The sequence below is a fragment of the Paramormyrops kingsleyae genome, chromosome 14, assembly GCF_048594095.1.
Source record: "Paramormyrops kingsleyae isolate MSU_618 chromosome 14, PKINGS_0.4, whole genome shotgun sequence".
NCBI classification, from domain to species: Eukaryota; Metazoa; Chordata; class Actinopteri; order Osteoglossiformes; family Mormyridae; genus Paramormyrops; species Paramormyrops kingsleyae.
Genome location: NC_132810.1, coordinates 22497195 through 22513873, shown reverse-complemented (window position 1 = coordinate 22513873; position 16679 = coordinate 22497195). Strand labels below are relative to the sequence as shown.

General features: G+C 37.8%; 1 protein-coding gene across 2 annotated transcripts; it reads right to left on the bottom strand.

Moving 5' to 3' along the window:
• Positions 1-11115: 11115 nt before the first annotated feature.
• Positions 11116-15333, bottom strand: LOC111834721 (ALK and LTK ligand 2b-like). Of its 2 annotated transcripts, XM_072698844.1 has the most exons (6): positions 14337-15333; positions 13580-13897; positions 13245-13298; positions 13075-13155; positions 12709-12782; positions 11116-11843 (listed from the first exon to the last, which is right to left on the bottom strand). In XM_072698844.1, exons 2-5 carry the CDS (start codon positions 13839-13841, stop codon positions 12718-12720), a joined length of 462 nt encoding a protein of 153 aa, XP_072554945.1. In that variant the 5' UTR covers positions 13842-13897; positions 14337-15333; the 3' UTR covers positions 11116-11843; positions 12709-12717. The 2 variants fall into 2 exon arrangements, with proteins under 2 accessions (XP_072554945.1, XP_072554946.1); XM_072698845.1 differs by lacking the exon at positions 14337-15333 and having other exon boundaries at positions 13580-14327.
• Positions 15334-16679: the final 1346 nt, after the last annotated feature.

The window sequence follows — 16679 nt, the reverse complement described above, 5'->3', positions numbered from 1 at the left end:
ACCCAGCCACCCCCGTTGATTTATATGCACAAACACGCAATTGAATTACATTTTTATTAAATGGGGAACAGGTTTGAAATATAAAAGTAATTGTATTACTAGTCAAAGTTGTTTCTTTTTTTAAAAAAAAGCAAGATAACTTTAATCATTTGAGGGATTTATAAACAGGCATAAATTTGGGAGTCAAAATTGAGTGACGCTTTCGCACCGTGATGGACCCACTTATGTCTGTTATCATGGCTGCGAGGCTTAATAAAGAAATTCGAAGCGGTTTGTGTCTTTGGTGGTTTTTACTTTTTATTTGTTCGCCTGTGGGTATGTGTCTTCATATACGATCAGTAGTACGCTAGCTGTTTTAAAACAATAATAAATTGGAGCATGGACTTTAATCAAAGGATGTTATGGAAGGCATAGTAAATGACATATGCCGGATATCGGGCTAGCTAGTTTATGAATGAAAAGCAACAGATAAGTGCCAGCGCATAGCTTATAGTTATAGTTCGAAATCGCTAATTGCTTTCTAATAATAATGCTAAGGACACTATGCATTTAGTACAGTAATCTGTGTGCACTAGTCAGACAATGAAGTGTTATGATGGTTAATTGCTGAAGAACTTGGCATTATTTTCCGTGTGAAACAATTTGTTTAAATTGCCTAATAAAAGGTGTGGGGGTGGGGGGTGAGCTGAAGCCTATCTCAGACGCAGACACTATGGTGCACGAGGCAGAGTAACACCCGGAATGGAATGCCAGTGCATTATATGGTGCATGCAGAATATGGGTAATTTACTCAATTACTGATCCTAATTGTCTGTTTTTTGAATGTGGGAGTAAAATAAATGCAATATAGAAAGCACATTCTCAGCAGGGGCAACCGTACTTCCGAATGCACCACGAAGATACCCACTAATAATTTGCTAAGAGTGAAGACGTATTCAACGTGGTGTGCAAACGCAAGATCTCTAAGATTTAAATTAGTAATTAAGTCTTTTTTTGAAGAAACGAACCAGTGGCGTTATCAGTTTAATGCCTATTTAATAATTCCGTTGATAACTATTGTTGTATTGCGTAATACATAATAAATTTGTCTGATTTTTCCTCTTCATTTTCAAAATATATTGCATGCTCAATAGGTCTATTTTTCCTAAGTTAATACAGAGATCACTGGATGTTTAATAGAAAGCTACATATCAGATAGACAAAGCTTAGGGTTAAGTGATAAACATTTATGTAGTTGCTGAATGAATAGGCCTAATCTTAACGGAGATTTGCAATAACCAGCAACAGCTATTATATCCAGACTGCTTTTGACAAATTCCATATAAGTCTGCAGTGAGGTACCTAGCTGAAGTTATCACATTCCTGCTTATGCATTTTGGGTAAATTTCAGTTTCAAATGCAGTAATTTGGTTCCACTTATTCTGACTTGAGTGTGTCCTTGATGAAAAGACTCATGACATTACTCCATGGCAAGACAGGTTGTTACACCTGACCCACACCTTTTAAAATTTGATAAGATAATAAATACTTCAAGACATTTAAGGCTTGATGCTCTTCAACTCTCCATTCTCTGCGTTAAAGGAATCAAACTATACTCATGGGAGGAAGAAGCTCATTAGTTAAAGGTGTTTAGACTGATTAAAGCTTATTTTAAGAAGAACGATGTCTGTGCACTTGAATACATCATTCAAAATTGGAACCATTTTTTTTCTAATCATGACTAATGCATATAATTGCAACAGATTACTGTTTTATAGAAGAACGTTATGTGAAATTCTCTTTGCGTAAGGTTTTACGGTATTAAGTTTTATATATTTTTAAAAGATTTCTTGATAAGTATATATTGCCCAAATTGTATATAGGGAGGCAAGCTGTAAAATATTAATATGCTTTAAAATATAAATGAGTTCTTATTAAGTTTAGACTGTTGTTGAGCTGGTTTATCTAAGTATGAATATAGCATAGGTTATTTTACAGTTATTGTACATTTCCCTTTGTTCCCCTGTAATAGGCTGGTATGCTTGACCTCATGTCCTGTGCTTCTTACCTCTAGACTTACCAAGACCCTGTACTGAATAAGCAGTTTTGAGAAACGGACGGAATTTATTTAGCATGGAATTACTTTCATAACCATATTAATGATTAGGTGCTTTCTAATTTCTAATCTGATGTCCCTTTTCGTTGCTTTTTAAACCAATTAACACATCCAAGCACCTGAAAAACACAAACGTTTAAAAGGTCTTTTAAAACTGCCAACATGGCCAGATGGTGTAATAAATGCTGCTTCCGAATACGTCTGCGTTACGTACATGTCGATAAGCGCACAGCACTTTTCTGGTTTTATTTCTGTAAACAAAATAAAGCTCAGGTGGCTTTTTTCCAAACCGTGTAAGACCTCATTGTTTTAGGTTTACAGCCAATATAGGCCAGTGATAAAGGGGAAAAAAAGAGAACTGTCAAACTGGCTTCTCATGTGCCCTGGCAGGCGACTCTAAATGAAGTTGCCCAGGTGTAGCACACACGTCCGTGAGTCATTGAACATAAATTACAAGACAAAGCAGCAGCTGCCGTGCCTGGTCCTTTCGTGACAGCCCACAAGCCACAGCTTACAGAATGCAGTAGCAACACCTCCCTCTTGACTCAGACCTGAAAGCCGAGGAACGGTGCACTTGCTGCTCCCCGTCTGGCTTTTACATAACAAGGCCCCGCTGTCAATCATTCACACCCAAATATGCCAGAAATGCAGTTTAGTCTGTTGTAACTCTTAGGGAGGCAATACGACTTCGATTTTTTTTTTCGGGGTCAGCTGGGTCACTTGTCCCCAGGCCCTGAGTCAAGGGGGAGCCCAAAAGGTCCTTTTAACTTTTAAATTATCTACTGGTATAGTTAGTCGAAAATACATCTTTGCAAAAACTTTATATAGTGTATCTGAATCAAATAAAAGCTAGTTATTTATTATTTTCCTAAAATTTTTTTGACACAGTGGTCGAAAATGATTTTACTTTCCCTCCCTATAATGCAAAACAATGGTTTGGTCTGTCACGCCATGGTAATGTCAAAATGTAACATTTAGCTGGCCCCTCCCCCCCCAGTCAACTGTCAAGATGGCAAGTCGTCAGAAGTCAGGTGCTCACAATGGAGACAAAAACGAAAAAGAAAATGATAGCAGAGGTGCAAGGGACTTTATGGGCAGGTATTTCCAATGTGAATCTGACACAGAGACCAAAGAGTATTCATTTTCCAGTAGACAACTTCAAGGCATTAAAGTTGGGAATGATAGTATGTCTGAAATATGATTGAATTTTGGTGGTGGGGCTTCCCCTTTAGCCTGTGTTTTGATTCAATAGTGTGTGCTCTATTAGTGAGAGCTCTTTGCTGTGTGCAAATGGAACGTGCGTTGTGTGTGCATTACAGCCAGCCAGTAATCTGCACCCTGTCGTGAAGTGTGTGTGTGTGTGTGTGTGTGAGAGAGAGAGAGAGAGAGAGAGAGTGGTCAAGGTATACATTATTGTGGGATCACATGTCCCGACAATGTGATAAAAACCTGTTATTTTGACGTTGTACATAGCATTTTTTCAGTCCCCACAAGGGGAAATTTAATTTTATAAAAGTCTGTGACTGCAGTCAAAAATTTTGTTTATGTTATGTTATGTTTGCTTACTTACGGTTAAGATTAGAGCTGGGTAGGGGTTAAGGTCATTGTTGGGATTAGAGTTTTGCCCATAGAAATGAATGGACATCTCCACAAAGATATGATCCCATTCTGAATCTATAAGCATCAGTATGACGTTGGCTCCCCCCTTTGCAGTTCCACTCTTCTTGCACTAAGGACTCTTTGCTTCAATCACAATGTGAAATAGCGATTCATTGCTCATGTTATGCACCTGTACTGTGTATATTGCTCAACTATTACATACTGTTCGCTATATATATATATATATATATACACTCACCTAAAGGATTATTAGGAACACCTGTTCAATTTCTCATTAATGCAATTATCTAATCAACCAATCACATGGCAGTTGCTTCAATGCATTTAGGGGTGTGGTCCTGGTCAAGACAATCTCCTGAACTCCAAACTGAATGTCAGAATGGGAAAGACAGGTGATTGAAGCAATTTTGAGCGTGGCATGGTTGTTGGTGCCAGACGGGCCGGTCTGAGTATTTCACAATCTGCTCAGTTACTGGGATTTTCACACACAACCATTTCTAGGGTTTACAAAGAATGGTGTGCAAAGGGAAAAACATCCAGTATGCGGCAGTGTTGTGGGCGAAAATGCCTTGTTGATGCTAGAGGTCAGAGGAGAATGGGCCGACTGATTCAAGCTGATAGAAGAGCAACTTTGACTGAAATAACCACTCGTTACAACCGAGGTATGCAGCAAAGCATTTGTGAAGCCACAACATGCACAACCTTGAGGCGGATGGGCTACAACAGCAGAAGACCCCACCGGGTACCACTCATCTCCACTACAAAAAGGAAAAAGAGGCTACAATTTGCACGAGCTCACCAAAATTGGACAGTTGAAGACTTGAAAAATGTTGCCTGGTCTGATGAGTCTCGATTTCTGTTGAGACATTCAAATGGTAGAGTCAGAATTTGGCGTAAACAGAATGAGAACATGGATCCATCATGCCTTGTTACCACTGTGCAGGCTGGTGGTGGTGGTGTAATGGTGTGGGGGATGTTTTCTTGGCACACTTTAGGCCCCTTAGTGCCAATTGGGCATCGTTTAAATGCCACGGCCTACCTGAGCATTGTTTCTGACCATGTCCATCCCTTTATGACCACCATGTACCCATCCTCTGATGGCTACTTCCAGCAGGATAATGCACCATGTCACAAAGCTCGAATCATTTCAAATTGGTTTCTTGAACATGACAATGAGTTCACTGTACTACAATGGCCCTCACAGTCACCAGATCTCAACCCAATAGAGCATCTTTGGGATGTGGTGGAACGGGAGCTTCGTGCCCTGGATGTGCATCCCACAAATCTCCATCAACTGCAAGATGCTATCCTATCAATATGGGCCAATATTTCTAAAGAATGCTTTCAGCACCTTGTTGAATCAATGCCATGTAGAATTAAGGCAGTTCTGAAGGCGAAAGGGGGTCAAACACCGTATTAGTATGGTGTTCCTAATAATCCTTTAGGTGAGTGTATATATATGTGTGTGTGTGTGTGTGTATATATATGTATATATATATATATATATATATATGTATGTGTGTGTGCGTGTGTATATATATGTATATATATGTGTGTGTGTATATATGTATATATATATATATATGTATGTGTGTGTGTGTGTATATATATATATATATATATATATATATATATATATATATATATACACACACACACACACACACACACACACACAACAGCAAGAGCTACTTTGCTTCCATAGGAAGCCTCCTACCTAGACTGCTTGTGTTTGGGTGGCGCGTGGCTCTGTGGCTTAGAAAGTGTTCCTGTGATTGAAAGGTCATGGTTTTACCATCCGGTCAATGAGCATGACCTTCAACCCCAATTGCTCCAGGGACACTGGCTGGCCCAATGTCTCTTTGGATAAAAGCATTCGGCCAATAAACAAATAAACAGCAGATGTAAGAATCTGCTAAATGAGAGAGAACAAAACAACAACAAAGAAATGCCTGTTTTCAATTAATTTTTTTTTTTGAGGCACCTTTGCCAATTTGGTGAGGCCAAAGCGCGTAGCACAAACAACAATGGCGCCGTCTGGCAGATGTATGTAACCTTTTTTTCTTTTATTAAAATGTTTTAGTTCTTTTCACAGTTTTAGGCACCCAAGCTTATAATTTGCTGACAGTAATCACTCTTTTTCTGTCTAGCTGTACACCCATAGGTACCACTTTTCTCAAAAAGCACAATGGGCCTAGTTATATAATGACATATATCAGATTTCACAATGTAACGTTGTTTCCTTTAAATTAGCTGGGCTGAAGTTAGCGGCAGCGATAAATAGATCTCTTTAAGTTTTGCTGTCCACCTTCTCAGGATTCTCATGCCACTCTTACAGCAGAAAGATGGGGGGGGGGGGGGGGGGGGGCACTCGCAATTTGTCAAACTGCAACATGCTTGCCGATAACAAAAAAAGTGGCAAATTGGTCAACATTATGAAAAATGGTTTGACCTGAAGCATGAAGGAAATCCCACAGGAGAAAGGAGGCAAATGGTAGAGTTGTGGGAAAAAAAAGGTTTTCGCTAATATTCAACAGGGCTTGCTGAGCTCAAAGTTCACAATTTATTAAATAATCAGCATCATATACTTTAAAAACAAGAAAGAAGGTTCAACTTGGCGAAGAACTTCTATTTGATTTTATTTGTAACGGCTGAATTTGTATGTTGATGCTATTCCAAAATATGCAAGGTTTCAATCCATCTAGTTACTTTTTCTTTTAAAAAAATGTATTAACTTAGGCTTCTGTATTAGGTTGTTTGTGGTTTAAACAGAACTATAGACTATTTCTACTCATGACCACTGCAACAAATAAGACATGAAAGCTAATATTGAGATATGAGGACCTTTGATTAGCTTCAACATGTAGTAATATAGACACAATGGTGACATTTTGATTAGACTTTGATTTGATCCCGGAAGGAACATTTCTTTCTAATGGAAAATTTCCTGGACTGAAAAGGAGTCAATTTGTCATCTTCTAATGAATCACTAGCAAAGTTTAAGCATGCTAGTTATTTGCTCAAAAAATGACTCTAACAACTAATTTTTATATGGCTATAAATTAGCAAGACCTGACAAAGTGTATTCTTAAAAAAGTGCATTGAACTTAAGGAGTCGTCATCACCATATCATGGGTCAGAACTGGACAGATCTCCATTTTTCAGCTCTTTGGAAAAGAGATTTTTCTGTTCTTTTTTTCTCCTGAGATTAAACAAGCTGGTGCAACAATTTGCTTTGAAAGGAACCGCAGAATTTAATTAGCTGAATGTGCCCTGACGTTTTTTGAACTCATTAAAAGCAATTTATGTGTCTTAGTACTCTACAAGATGTGTAAGAAAAGAATTGCGTTTTACACGGATTATTGTCTTTGATCCACTTTATAACCCTGTAAACCCTTCAGATGGGGGGGGGGCGGGGTGTGTGGCTCAAACATGGGTGGGGGTTTAAAGTTTTAAGGAGGGATAAGCTCTTTGCTACTTTTAAAACTTCTTCCTGTCAGAGCAAAAGCAGATTCACTGCCACTTATGTGGTATAATTTAAAAATATGCATAAAACATATAAAACTTTTTTTTCATTATTGGTGTGTTTATTTATTTCCACTAAGAAATGTGTGTATATTGCAAAACTACTTGCTTTACAAAATGTTTATAAATCCTGTATTGGTTCCACATTTTATGTATTATCATTCTTTGTGCTTCAAATCTCAGAAAGGAAGACTGTGATATTCAATGTGTGAAGAAAGTGACTGGGACTTGCTTGAAATTCCTTCATAAATGACAGTAGCATTTGTGTTAACATTTATAGCATTGTGAGACAGGTTGCAAATCATGCAAACTGACACATTTTTCAGTTCTGTTATAAACACTCCTACCCACTTCCGCCTGTTAGGAAGCACATTTATAATATTATGACTGAAAGGAGTTCATATTTGACTGTCCTGAAATGGCAACAGTAGTCTTTTAACTGTTTCCTCTGCTTTGTTAATGTACAACACAAATTGCACCATATTTTTTTTCAGATCATGAGTTCAAGCTGATCCAGTCTTTAATCAGCTTATAGAGTTCATTGAATGCTCCAAGTCACTTCAGAGAGAATTTATTTCCTAGGATGGAGACATAGATGCAATATGCAATGGCAATAATTTTGCACAGTCCTTTATAATTGACCTCTGTTTCAAACATATGTAAGATACACCTACTATATCAGCCATAACGTTAAAACCACTGACAGGTGAAGTGAATAACACTTATTATCTCAATACCTCTGAAAATACCTCTGTATATAACCTCTGTTATGTATTAGACAAGTGAACAGTCAGTTCTTGAAGCTGATGCATTGGAAACAGGAAAAATGGGCAAGTTAAGGATCTGAGTGACTTTGACAAGGGCCAAACTGTGATAGCTAGATGTCTGGGTCAGAGCATCTCCAAAATGGCAGGTCTTGTGGGGTTTTCGTATGCAGTGGTCAGTACCTACAAAAAGGGGTCCAAGGAAGGCCAACCAGTGAACCGGCAATGGGGTCATAGGTGCCCAAAGCTCAATGATGTGCGTGAGGAGTGAATGCTAGCCAGTCTGGTCCGATCCCACAGAAGAGCTACTGCAACACAGATTGCTGAAAAATTGCTGCCTATGATAGAAAGGTGTGAGAACACACAGTTCATCACAGCTTGCTGCATAGCCACAGACCAGACAGGGTGACCCCTGTCCACTATTGAAAGCACCTACAATGGGCGTGTGAGAGTCAGAAGTGGACAATGGAACAATGGAAGAAGGTGGCCTGGTCTGACGAGTCATTTTGTTTTTTTGTTTTTTTTTGTGGGGGGGGGATTCAGGTCTCCACCTATTCAAGGTTGGTTTTGATTATTGGGGGGAGGGGTTACATCCCCCCATCCCCACATCATTTACACACAGGGGTTTGAGGAACTTGAAATGGTGTTGACTTGGCCTACAAATTCCTCAGCATCTGTGGGATGTGCTGGATTAATAAATCCGATCCATGGAGGCTCCACCTCGCAACTCTCTGGGCATAAAGTACCTACTGCTAAAGTCTTGGTGCCAGATGCCACAGGCACCAGAATATCTTCAGAGGTCTTATAGAGACCATGCCTCAACAGGTCAGGGCTGTGTTGGGGGACCTACACAAGATTAAACAGGTGATTTTAATATTATGGCTGATCGGTGTATCTTATGTTTTAAGATGGCAGCAGAATATTCCTCTATCATTTTATCACATATTTCAGTATTGCACCCAACCCGATAGATTATTAGATAGATCTTATTGTATGCCACTCAAAATTTAATGGGATCTAAACAGTGTAGGAAATGCATTGGTGTATTGGTCATCCTGGTATAGTATCAGGTGTTAAATTAGAACATCAAGTACCTATTAATCATTTTATAAACAACTGGCTGGGAGCCAGAAGCCTGGGCATTGATAATAACAAGAAAATCTTCTATTTAGTTTATTTAATTTATAATTAAAATGGTATGTTAAGGGTGACATGGTGGTGCAGGGGTTAGCACTGTTGCCTCTGGGACCTGGGTTCAAGTCTCCCCCTAGGCTACATGTGTGTGGAGTTTGAACGTTCTTCCCGTGTCATGGTGGGGTTTCCTCCGGCTGCTCCAGTTTCCCCCCACGGTCCAAAGACATGCTGAGGCTGATTGGAGTTGCTAAATTGCCCATAGGTGTGAGTGTGCCCTGCGATGGGCTGGCCCCCCATCCAGGGTTGTTCCCTGCCTCGTGCCCATTGCTTCCGGGATAGGCTCCGGACCCCCCGCGACCCAGTAGGATAAGCGGGTTGGAAAATGGATGGATAGTATGTCAAATAATGATTCACTCTGAAGTATGAGAGCAGAATTCTAAAAGGGGCATGTGAATTTCAGTTTACCTATTTGGTAACATTTTACATTAACTGCTACGTCATAATTCCTTTATGATGCATTCATAGAACATTCATAAGCAGGATATAAGTATATCATAACATGATAATATGCCTTAACAGCTTTGATATACATTAATAACAAAAATGATAATAACAAACATAAAAATTGTATAATTGCATGATATTAATATATATTCAATCTGTTAGGATACAGTAGGATGTTAAGGTATACTGACATGCTGCTTATGAATGTTCTATGAATGCATTATGAAGGTGCAGTTAATGTAACATGTTACCAATTTATTCCTTGTCCAGAAGTGTACACTACAATATTTTGGCTTGCAGACTCCTGGTGGGGGCTGCTGCTCTGCAGTGCTGACCACACATGGCGTTACAGTGCCCCTCTTTAACTTTTGGCCTCATCCCAAGGCTATAGTCAGATTAGCTGTTTGAACAGCGGGTCCTGGTTTCCCCCTGGGAGGCTCAGTGTGGGGTCCTCCACACTCAGATCTATAAATGATGATATTACAGTGACAGGCCACCCCCCCTCCTCTGTTTTTATTAGTTATAGAGAGCATCAGCCCTCTCTCACCTTTAACACGGCAGTTAACCTTAATCTGTCAGAGAAAGTGAAAATGAGGGCAACTGTGTTATATTTTATACCCATACTGGTTACGACGATCACTATAATTCTTATAACTCAAATAAACACAAAAAACAAGCATTTTTTTACACACATGGAAAAATCCTAGCACTGAATATGACCTTTGACCCACAAAATGGAGATTGCATCATCAAAGGGCCTATTAATTAGATTTTGGAAATTTCCCGTGCAGCCGATTTATATTTTATAAAGCCTGAATCTTTTGAGCTTAATGGACTTTCTCACTGGACAAGGAGGGAATGACCTGCTGTTCTGTTATTTCTATGCAAAGACACTGAAAAATTTAAGCACATTTCATTCATTTATCTCTTTTCTGATGCATTTTCTTCTGTATTCTGGCATGTCTTCTGGCAGTAATATATTTGCCCATCCTTTTCTAATTTATTGATAGTTACTTTCAGATATAGTGAAAATGACATTGTAATTTTCACTGGTGGGCCTGGCTATCTATGAAAGTGTTTTTCATCCTGCAAGAAGTTTTAAAACATCTGCCAATGATCTTAAACATCTGCCAATGAAGGAAGATATTGTGTTGTCACTATTTTTCTGAGAATAATACTGTTGGTTTGCAATATACATGTGGTATATGGTGAAAGGTTGCAATAATAGAGGAATATCAGAAAATCGTTTGATGTTTGTATGGTTATGTTGAGGTATTGTACTTCACAATGACATACTTATGATGGGCATTACTGATTTCAATGTGAAAAAAACCTGGAAAAGATACCATATGCTACATGTTTTCCAAATCAGATACTAATTAAATTAAGAAAAAAGGGAGAAACTAACAGTTTCTCATTCTCATGGCTTTTATAAATACAGTTAATTTAAATATTCACACTTCCACGTCCAACTGATATTACAAACCAAGCACTTTTATTCATAGTTCATATATTTAATATTTACAGTATTTACATATTGCACTCTAGCTGGAATGTTCATACATTTAATGTACAGAGACAAATGATAATAATTTGAATATAAATATATATTATATGCCACATTCAACTGTGTTTCAGGAAATCGCTGATTTTCTTTCATAGAATGTAATCAGCAGATAAATATTTGTCTCTGCTAAAGAAATATTGTCTAACAAAGACAAAAAGGCAAGAAAATTGTCATGCAATTTATAATTTAATCATGGGATCTAGTGTAACCCTCATTTAAGAATGAGAGACTGGAATAATTCAAAGGAATTTTCCACTAGCATTGCTTAGCCAGTGCTGCTAAGGAACCATTAGCACAAAAATAACCATGAAAGGCATGTGACATAAACATGATTGTAGTGTTTTTTGTATAAAAATTAACACCTTTGTTTGGCAGCAGGACATTTAACATTTTCTTCTCTTCCAGGAAACATCTTCATTTCTACCATCAGATGTAACGGCAAACAAAACTGCAGTTTTAAGTGCTTCCGGATAGCGCTGACAGCTTATGAATCACTCTGTCCACATAGTTCTTTCCATTGCAAAAATATATCTTTGTTGGTAACGACGGATGAGAAATGTGAATATTTTGAAATCAGTTTTCCCTGTTGTTGTCCAAGGCACATTCTTGGTTCTCTGTGTCTGTGTGGTTGAAACTGAGGGAGATAAAAACACAATGTTTAATGCTACTTACGTTTCCCTGCATTTCTTTGAACAAACTATAAAAAAAAAAAAAAACGCTGCACTCCTTAGCAGACTGACTAGTGGCAAAATACATAGATGGATGATATAATCTTTACCTATATCAGTATATATAATCTTTATTTATGACATATGCATTAGTTATTATGATACAGATTATTCACATGGATCATTCATTCACAGTAGAAATATCATGCAGCTTTTTTATTCATGATAGCGATAGGACTGAAATATGGAGCCTACGCCTGTACCCAAAGCACATAATGCGGGATATACCCTGGACCAGCAGTTCCCCATCAGACACTGACATGTATAATGCAATAAGAATGGCCACATGACCTGGATAGCATTTTATCACAAGATGGGTGCAGCATATCTGGAAGACACCCAATATGGTCAGAGTTGGCGCTTGATATTTGCCAGTTTTGTTATGTTATGTAGTTCTGTAACTCAGCCAAAATACATTTTTAACAGCACTACATTCTTTGATCTAACAGAAAGATACAAAGAAAGACAAATGAAGTGCTATACTTCTCAGGGCACTAGTGTCTTTAGCATAGAGTATAAATTGGATTATAATTTTTATATTTTAGTTATTTATACTATTATAGTCAAAATTCTTGGAAAACGCAAAGTCTATCGGAATTTTCTGTCAATGATCTAAGTTATAATGTAACTTCTTTAAATATACGGTGTAATGTCATTTAAACAATTTGTTTATTTTTTAGGTATTTGTAATACATTTTCAACCAAAGGCAAGCTGATGGAAGTGGAAGTTTAAAAGAAAATATTTGGTAATAACCAAAAAGAGTTCCTTACTTGCCAGATTTAACCATCCATACATCTCTGACTTCCCGCTAGCCTCGTGAGCAACCTTGCACATCTTTTGTAATCTGAAAAATGACAGCGATCATTCGTATCTGAACTGGAAAAAGACACATTACATCACAGGGATTATGCATAAATCATTATCGAGTATAACATTAACATTTAAATAAACGACTTGGTGTAATATACAATAGAAATGTGTAAAACCGAATAGTTTTGGATTCTACACGTCAGTGCCAATAAAAGACCGTTTTACAGAATCTTTTTAATCCCCAATCGACATGTGTTAAACAGATCACTGATTATAGCAAGGCTTTACATTGACACTGCAGCGTAATGTATTGTGGTAACACTTACATGCTGGTACTGTACAGTCCCTGGTCGTATGATATAGCCTGTAAAAGTGTTTACTACACCTTGGACTAAAGTAGAGGGGGCCTAAGAGAGGAAAGACACACAGTTTCAGTCGGTGCTGTCACGCATATACGCATATACACACATGCACTCGTCACACGGGAACGTCTTACCGGTTAAGTGTTTTAAAAACTTTTCCTTCTGCCTTAGATCCCTAGGAAAGACCTCTGCGAGAAAACAGTTCAAAACACATTAGCATTCAGGGTCAATGAGATCGCCAAGAGGTTTATATTATAACGGCGTTTGTATACATAAGACTCAAAATGCTTATTTTAATCCCCTCAAACGCATACATGTTACAGGGGTTTCAATTATTACAGGGGTAGTTGTGTTATTAATTAAATCGATTGTACAGAGTGAAAAATAATGTTTTGCAATAACATTAAACATGCTGTTTTACCGCATGTTGTTCTATGTAATATTTACAGAGATAAATTTGAGCACCTACCAACACTGTGAGCATTATGATTCGTTTTGTAATCTTGTATATCCCTTGCATCGATTGAATGGTCAGGTCTTTTCGTGGAGTACTGTAACTTGGGGCTGTCCTCAGCCTGCCTCTCCTTCATTTGCGTTACTCTGTCCATTATCATCTGAAATAAGCTCACGTCGTCCTTGGCGTCTATGCGACCAGTACTCTGCTTGCAGTATCCGGCAGTGAAGATCAACAGTACGAGTCCCATAAAGACAGGTGTACGCAGTGCACTCATCGCTACTGAAATTTGAGAAATCAGAGCCTCGCTGACCCACGTCCTTTCTTATAACCCTGCAACACAAAAATATTAAGACCAGGAGTGTTCTTGGTATCAACCACCCCTTTTACAATCTATTCAGACATTACCCATATAAATATAAGGCATCATTAAATGCACCAGACGTAACCACTATAGTGAATGCAAAAACGCACTTTTTACTAATACTCTTTCACTGGAGAGTAGCTGCTTGTTTCCATATCTACCCTAAGTTTTTCAGAGAAAGCTGAAAAATAATTATATATTGTATTGCCCGTAAAAACAATTAAAAATAAAAACACGTATCCTGTCAGGTTAAACATGTTACAAAATCCTATAACGCAGAGCTATGACACTCATAAAGTCCAATAATTAACTTTAAAGTCACGCCGAAGCGAAATACTTGTTCGCATCGCCCTCTAAGCATAACCGAGGCTGCGGAAACATAACATATTGCGAGAGTGTATAAATTACCTGTGTGTCTCTCCGTGGTAGCCTTGTTCTCAGCGCGTTCAGGGATTATAAGTGTTAAAGTGACTAAATCGGTCCGGTCGTGGGAGCCCGTCCTTATCCGCAGGTATTTCCAAGATAGCCGCACTGCACGACAGCACAAGGACCGACGGCTTCTTATATATCTTTATAGGATGCACTTGCTGTCATCGGCTTGTTGAATCGACTCGAAAGTGGGTGGAAATTGATAAAAGTTCTCCGAAAAGTTTTTTTTCTTTTTTTCAGTAGGTGTCTTGATGAAGTTTGTCTCAGGTCTATTGGGTTAGCTTACTTTTTATTCTGTTGCAGACGTAAGAACCTGTCCCTTGTGGATTACCCCGGCATGTCTTTAATTAGAATGGTGATAAGAACGCTTGCTGAAAAATTCATTTTATTTTCCCGATCATGAGTCCATTCCGTCCCGAACAGAAATATATTTTTTCTTTTCTTCGGTTTTTCGTCAGTTCGTTAAGATGGCAAAGATGCGTGTTTACCAGGAACTTTTTTGCCCCCTTAAACGGGAATCCGTATGTGTCACGAGCATTTACGAAAGCACGCGAGGTTAAATGGTCATTTATCTCTTAATTTTCCTGTAGAGGATGCTTCAATCGATTCATGTTTCACTTACATTTTCAGTGCAATGCCTGGAAATCCGAACAAGAAATATAATTATAAGCAATTATGGTAAGTACCGCATTTATCTGTTGCAGACGGGGGAAGAGAAAACCAGCTTCTTTGCAGGAGTAGGCCTATTCACAGCAGATTTCATTCTGTACAAACCGGACTGAGAAGAACATCAATAGGCTTCTTCTGCCAATATTGGTTTCGTTTAATTTGTACACCACTCCCTTTAAGAACAGAAAAAAATCATGGTGTAATTGACTCCTCTTTTACTCCCTCCTCCTCTTCTACCCTCAGTTCGCGGTAATATACTCGAACGGTACTATGTAGCTTTTAGCACAATTTCCTTAGCTAATCATAATCAGATCTGGATTACTGTAAATATAACCAATCATCTATTAATACACGTGTAGTTATTACATTATAAAGAATATCTAGGAACAACATTTTGGGCTCAACATCGCCGCTTAGCGAATTAAATTAAGAATTTATAGTCTCGTAATGGATTATAAATTTGTCTGATCGATCTATTTAAAGAAATTGTATTAAAAGGAATGATCATAAGACGTATTCTCATTGGTTTTATATTAGCCTTTGTATGGTTTTTCTTGTTTTTATACTACATTATCGAAACATGTTTTTCTCTCATGTAAGATGCAAACTAAAGTAGCACTGGGATGTTGTATTTGTTGTTATTGTATTAAACTAAAATAATTAGCCTACGTGAAAATCATTTTGGTGACTGGTTGAAACTCGGTGCTGAAAGGATAGCGCACGCATCTGCGTTTCAGATTAGAAGTTTGTCTAACAGATAACATGGCTGAAGTAGTATTTTGTTAAAAGCAATCTGTAAACTTTATTGAATGTTTCATGAAGTCAAAGATATTGGTTTAATACTTCTGAAAATGATGCAGTAATCACAGAGTTGGTTGATGTAGTTTTAAATCACTAGCATGTTTGAACTCTCTCTGTACTCATTATCCCAAACCGGATATTTATGCGGGTTTAACATTGCCAGTGATCTATGATTAACATTTATTCCCAATCAATTTTTCCTTTTCTATGTCTTGATTTAAAAAGTGGACTACAGATTTGTATAGTTAAGGAAGAGAAACTACATTATAATTTACTTAAATCTGTAAATTATAATTTAACATTACAGATCTTATTGCTGGGTGCTGGACTGACCTAGTCATATTAAAATGTAGATCATAATTCCAAAACTGATACCACTGCAGCCATATACCGAAGTAAACAAAATAACAAAAAGTATTTAACTAATGTAGGCCTACATATTAAACAGTCAGTATTACGTCTTTTGCTACCAGAAACACGTTGTATTGTACGCATTGTAACTATTACTGAAAGAAGACGGAAATGTATCCCAGAACCTAAATCTACAATTGAATTCGCAAATACATTGCCCCCTAGGGGCCAGTCGAGGTAAATGTGATAATTCTGCAGCACTTACGCTGATTCCAGAACTCCTAAATAAACATTCCACACCTTTCCCTTCCTTACAGTAAATCAATCATTTCTACATCATGGATCACAGGTATACATGCTGTGCTTTGAAAAATGTGGCACTGTGCAAAATGAAATGTTCACAGTTCATTTTGTAACACTACGAACAGGATATATCTACATGTATACTCCAATAGTGGGAAAGCGACTAATTAATCTAATATTTTATAAGTAGGACCATAC

Excerpts from the sequence above, each read along its gene's own strand:
- LOC111834721 (XM_072698844.1), bottom strand. The coding sequence starts at position 13,841 with ATGAGTGCACTGCGTACACCTGTCTTTATGGGACTCGTACTGTTGATC. Across the intron at positions 13,156-13,244 it reads GTTTTTAAAACACTTAACCG|GCCCCCTCTACTTTAGTCCA; the intron begins GTAAGACGTTCC and ends TTCCTCTCTTAG. Across the intron at positions 12,783-13,074 it reads GGACTGTACAGTACCAGCAT|ATTACAAAAGATGTGCAAGG; the intron begins GTAAGTGTTACC and ends GTCATTTTTCAG.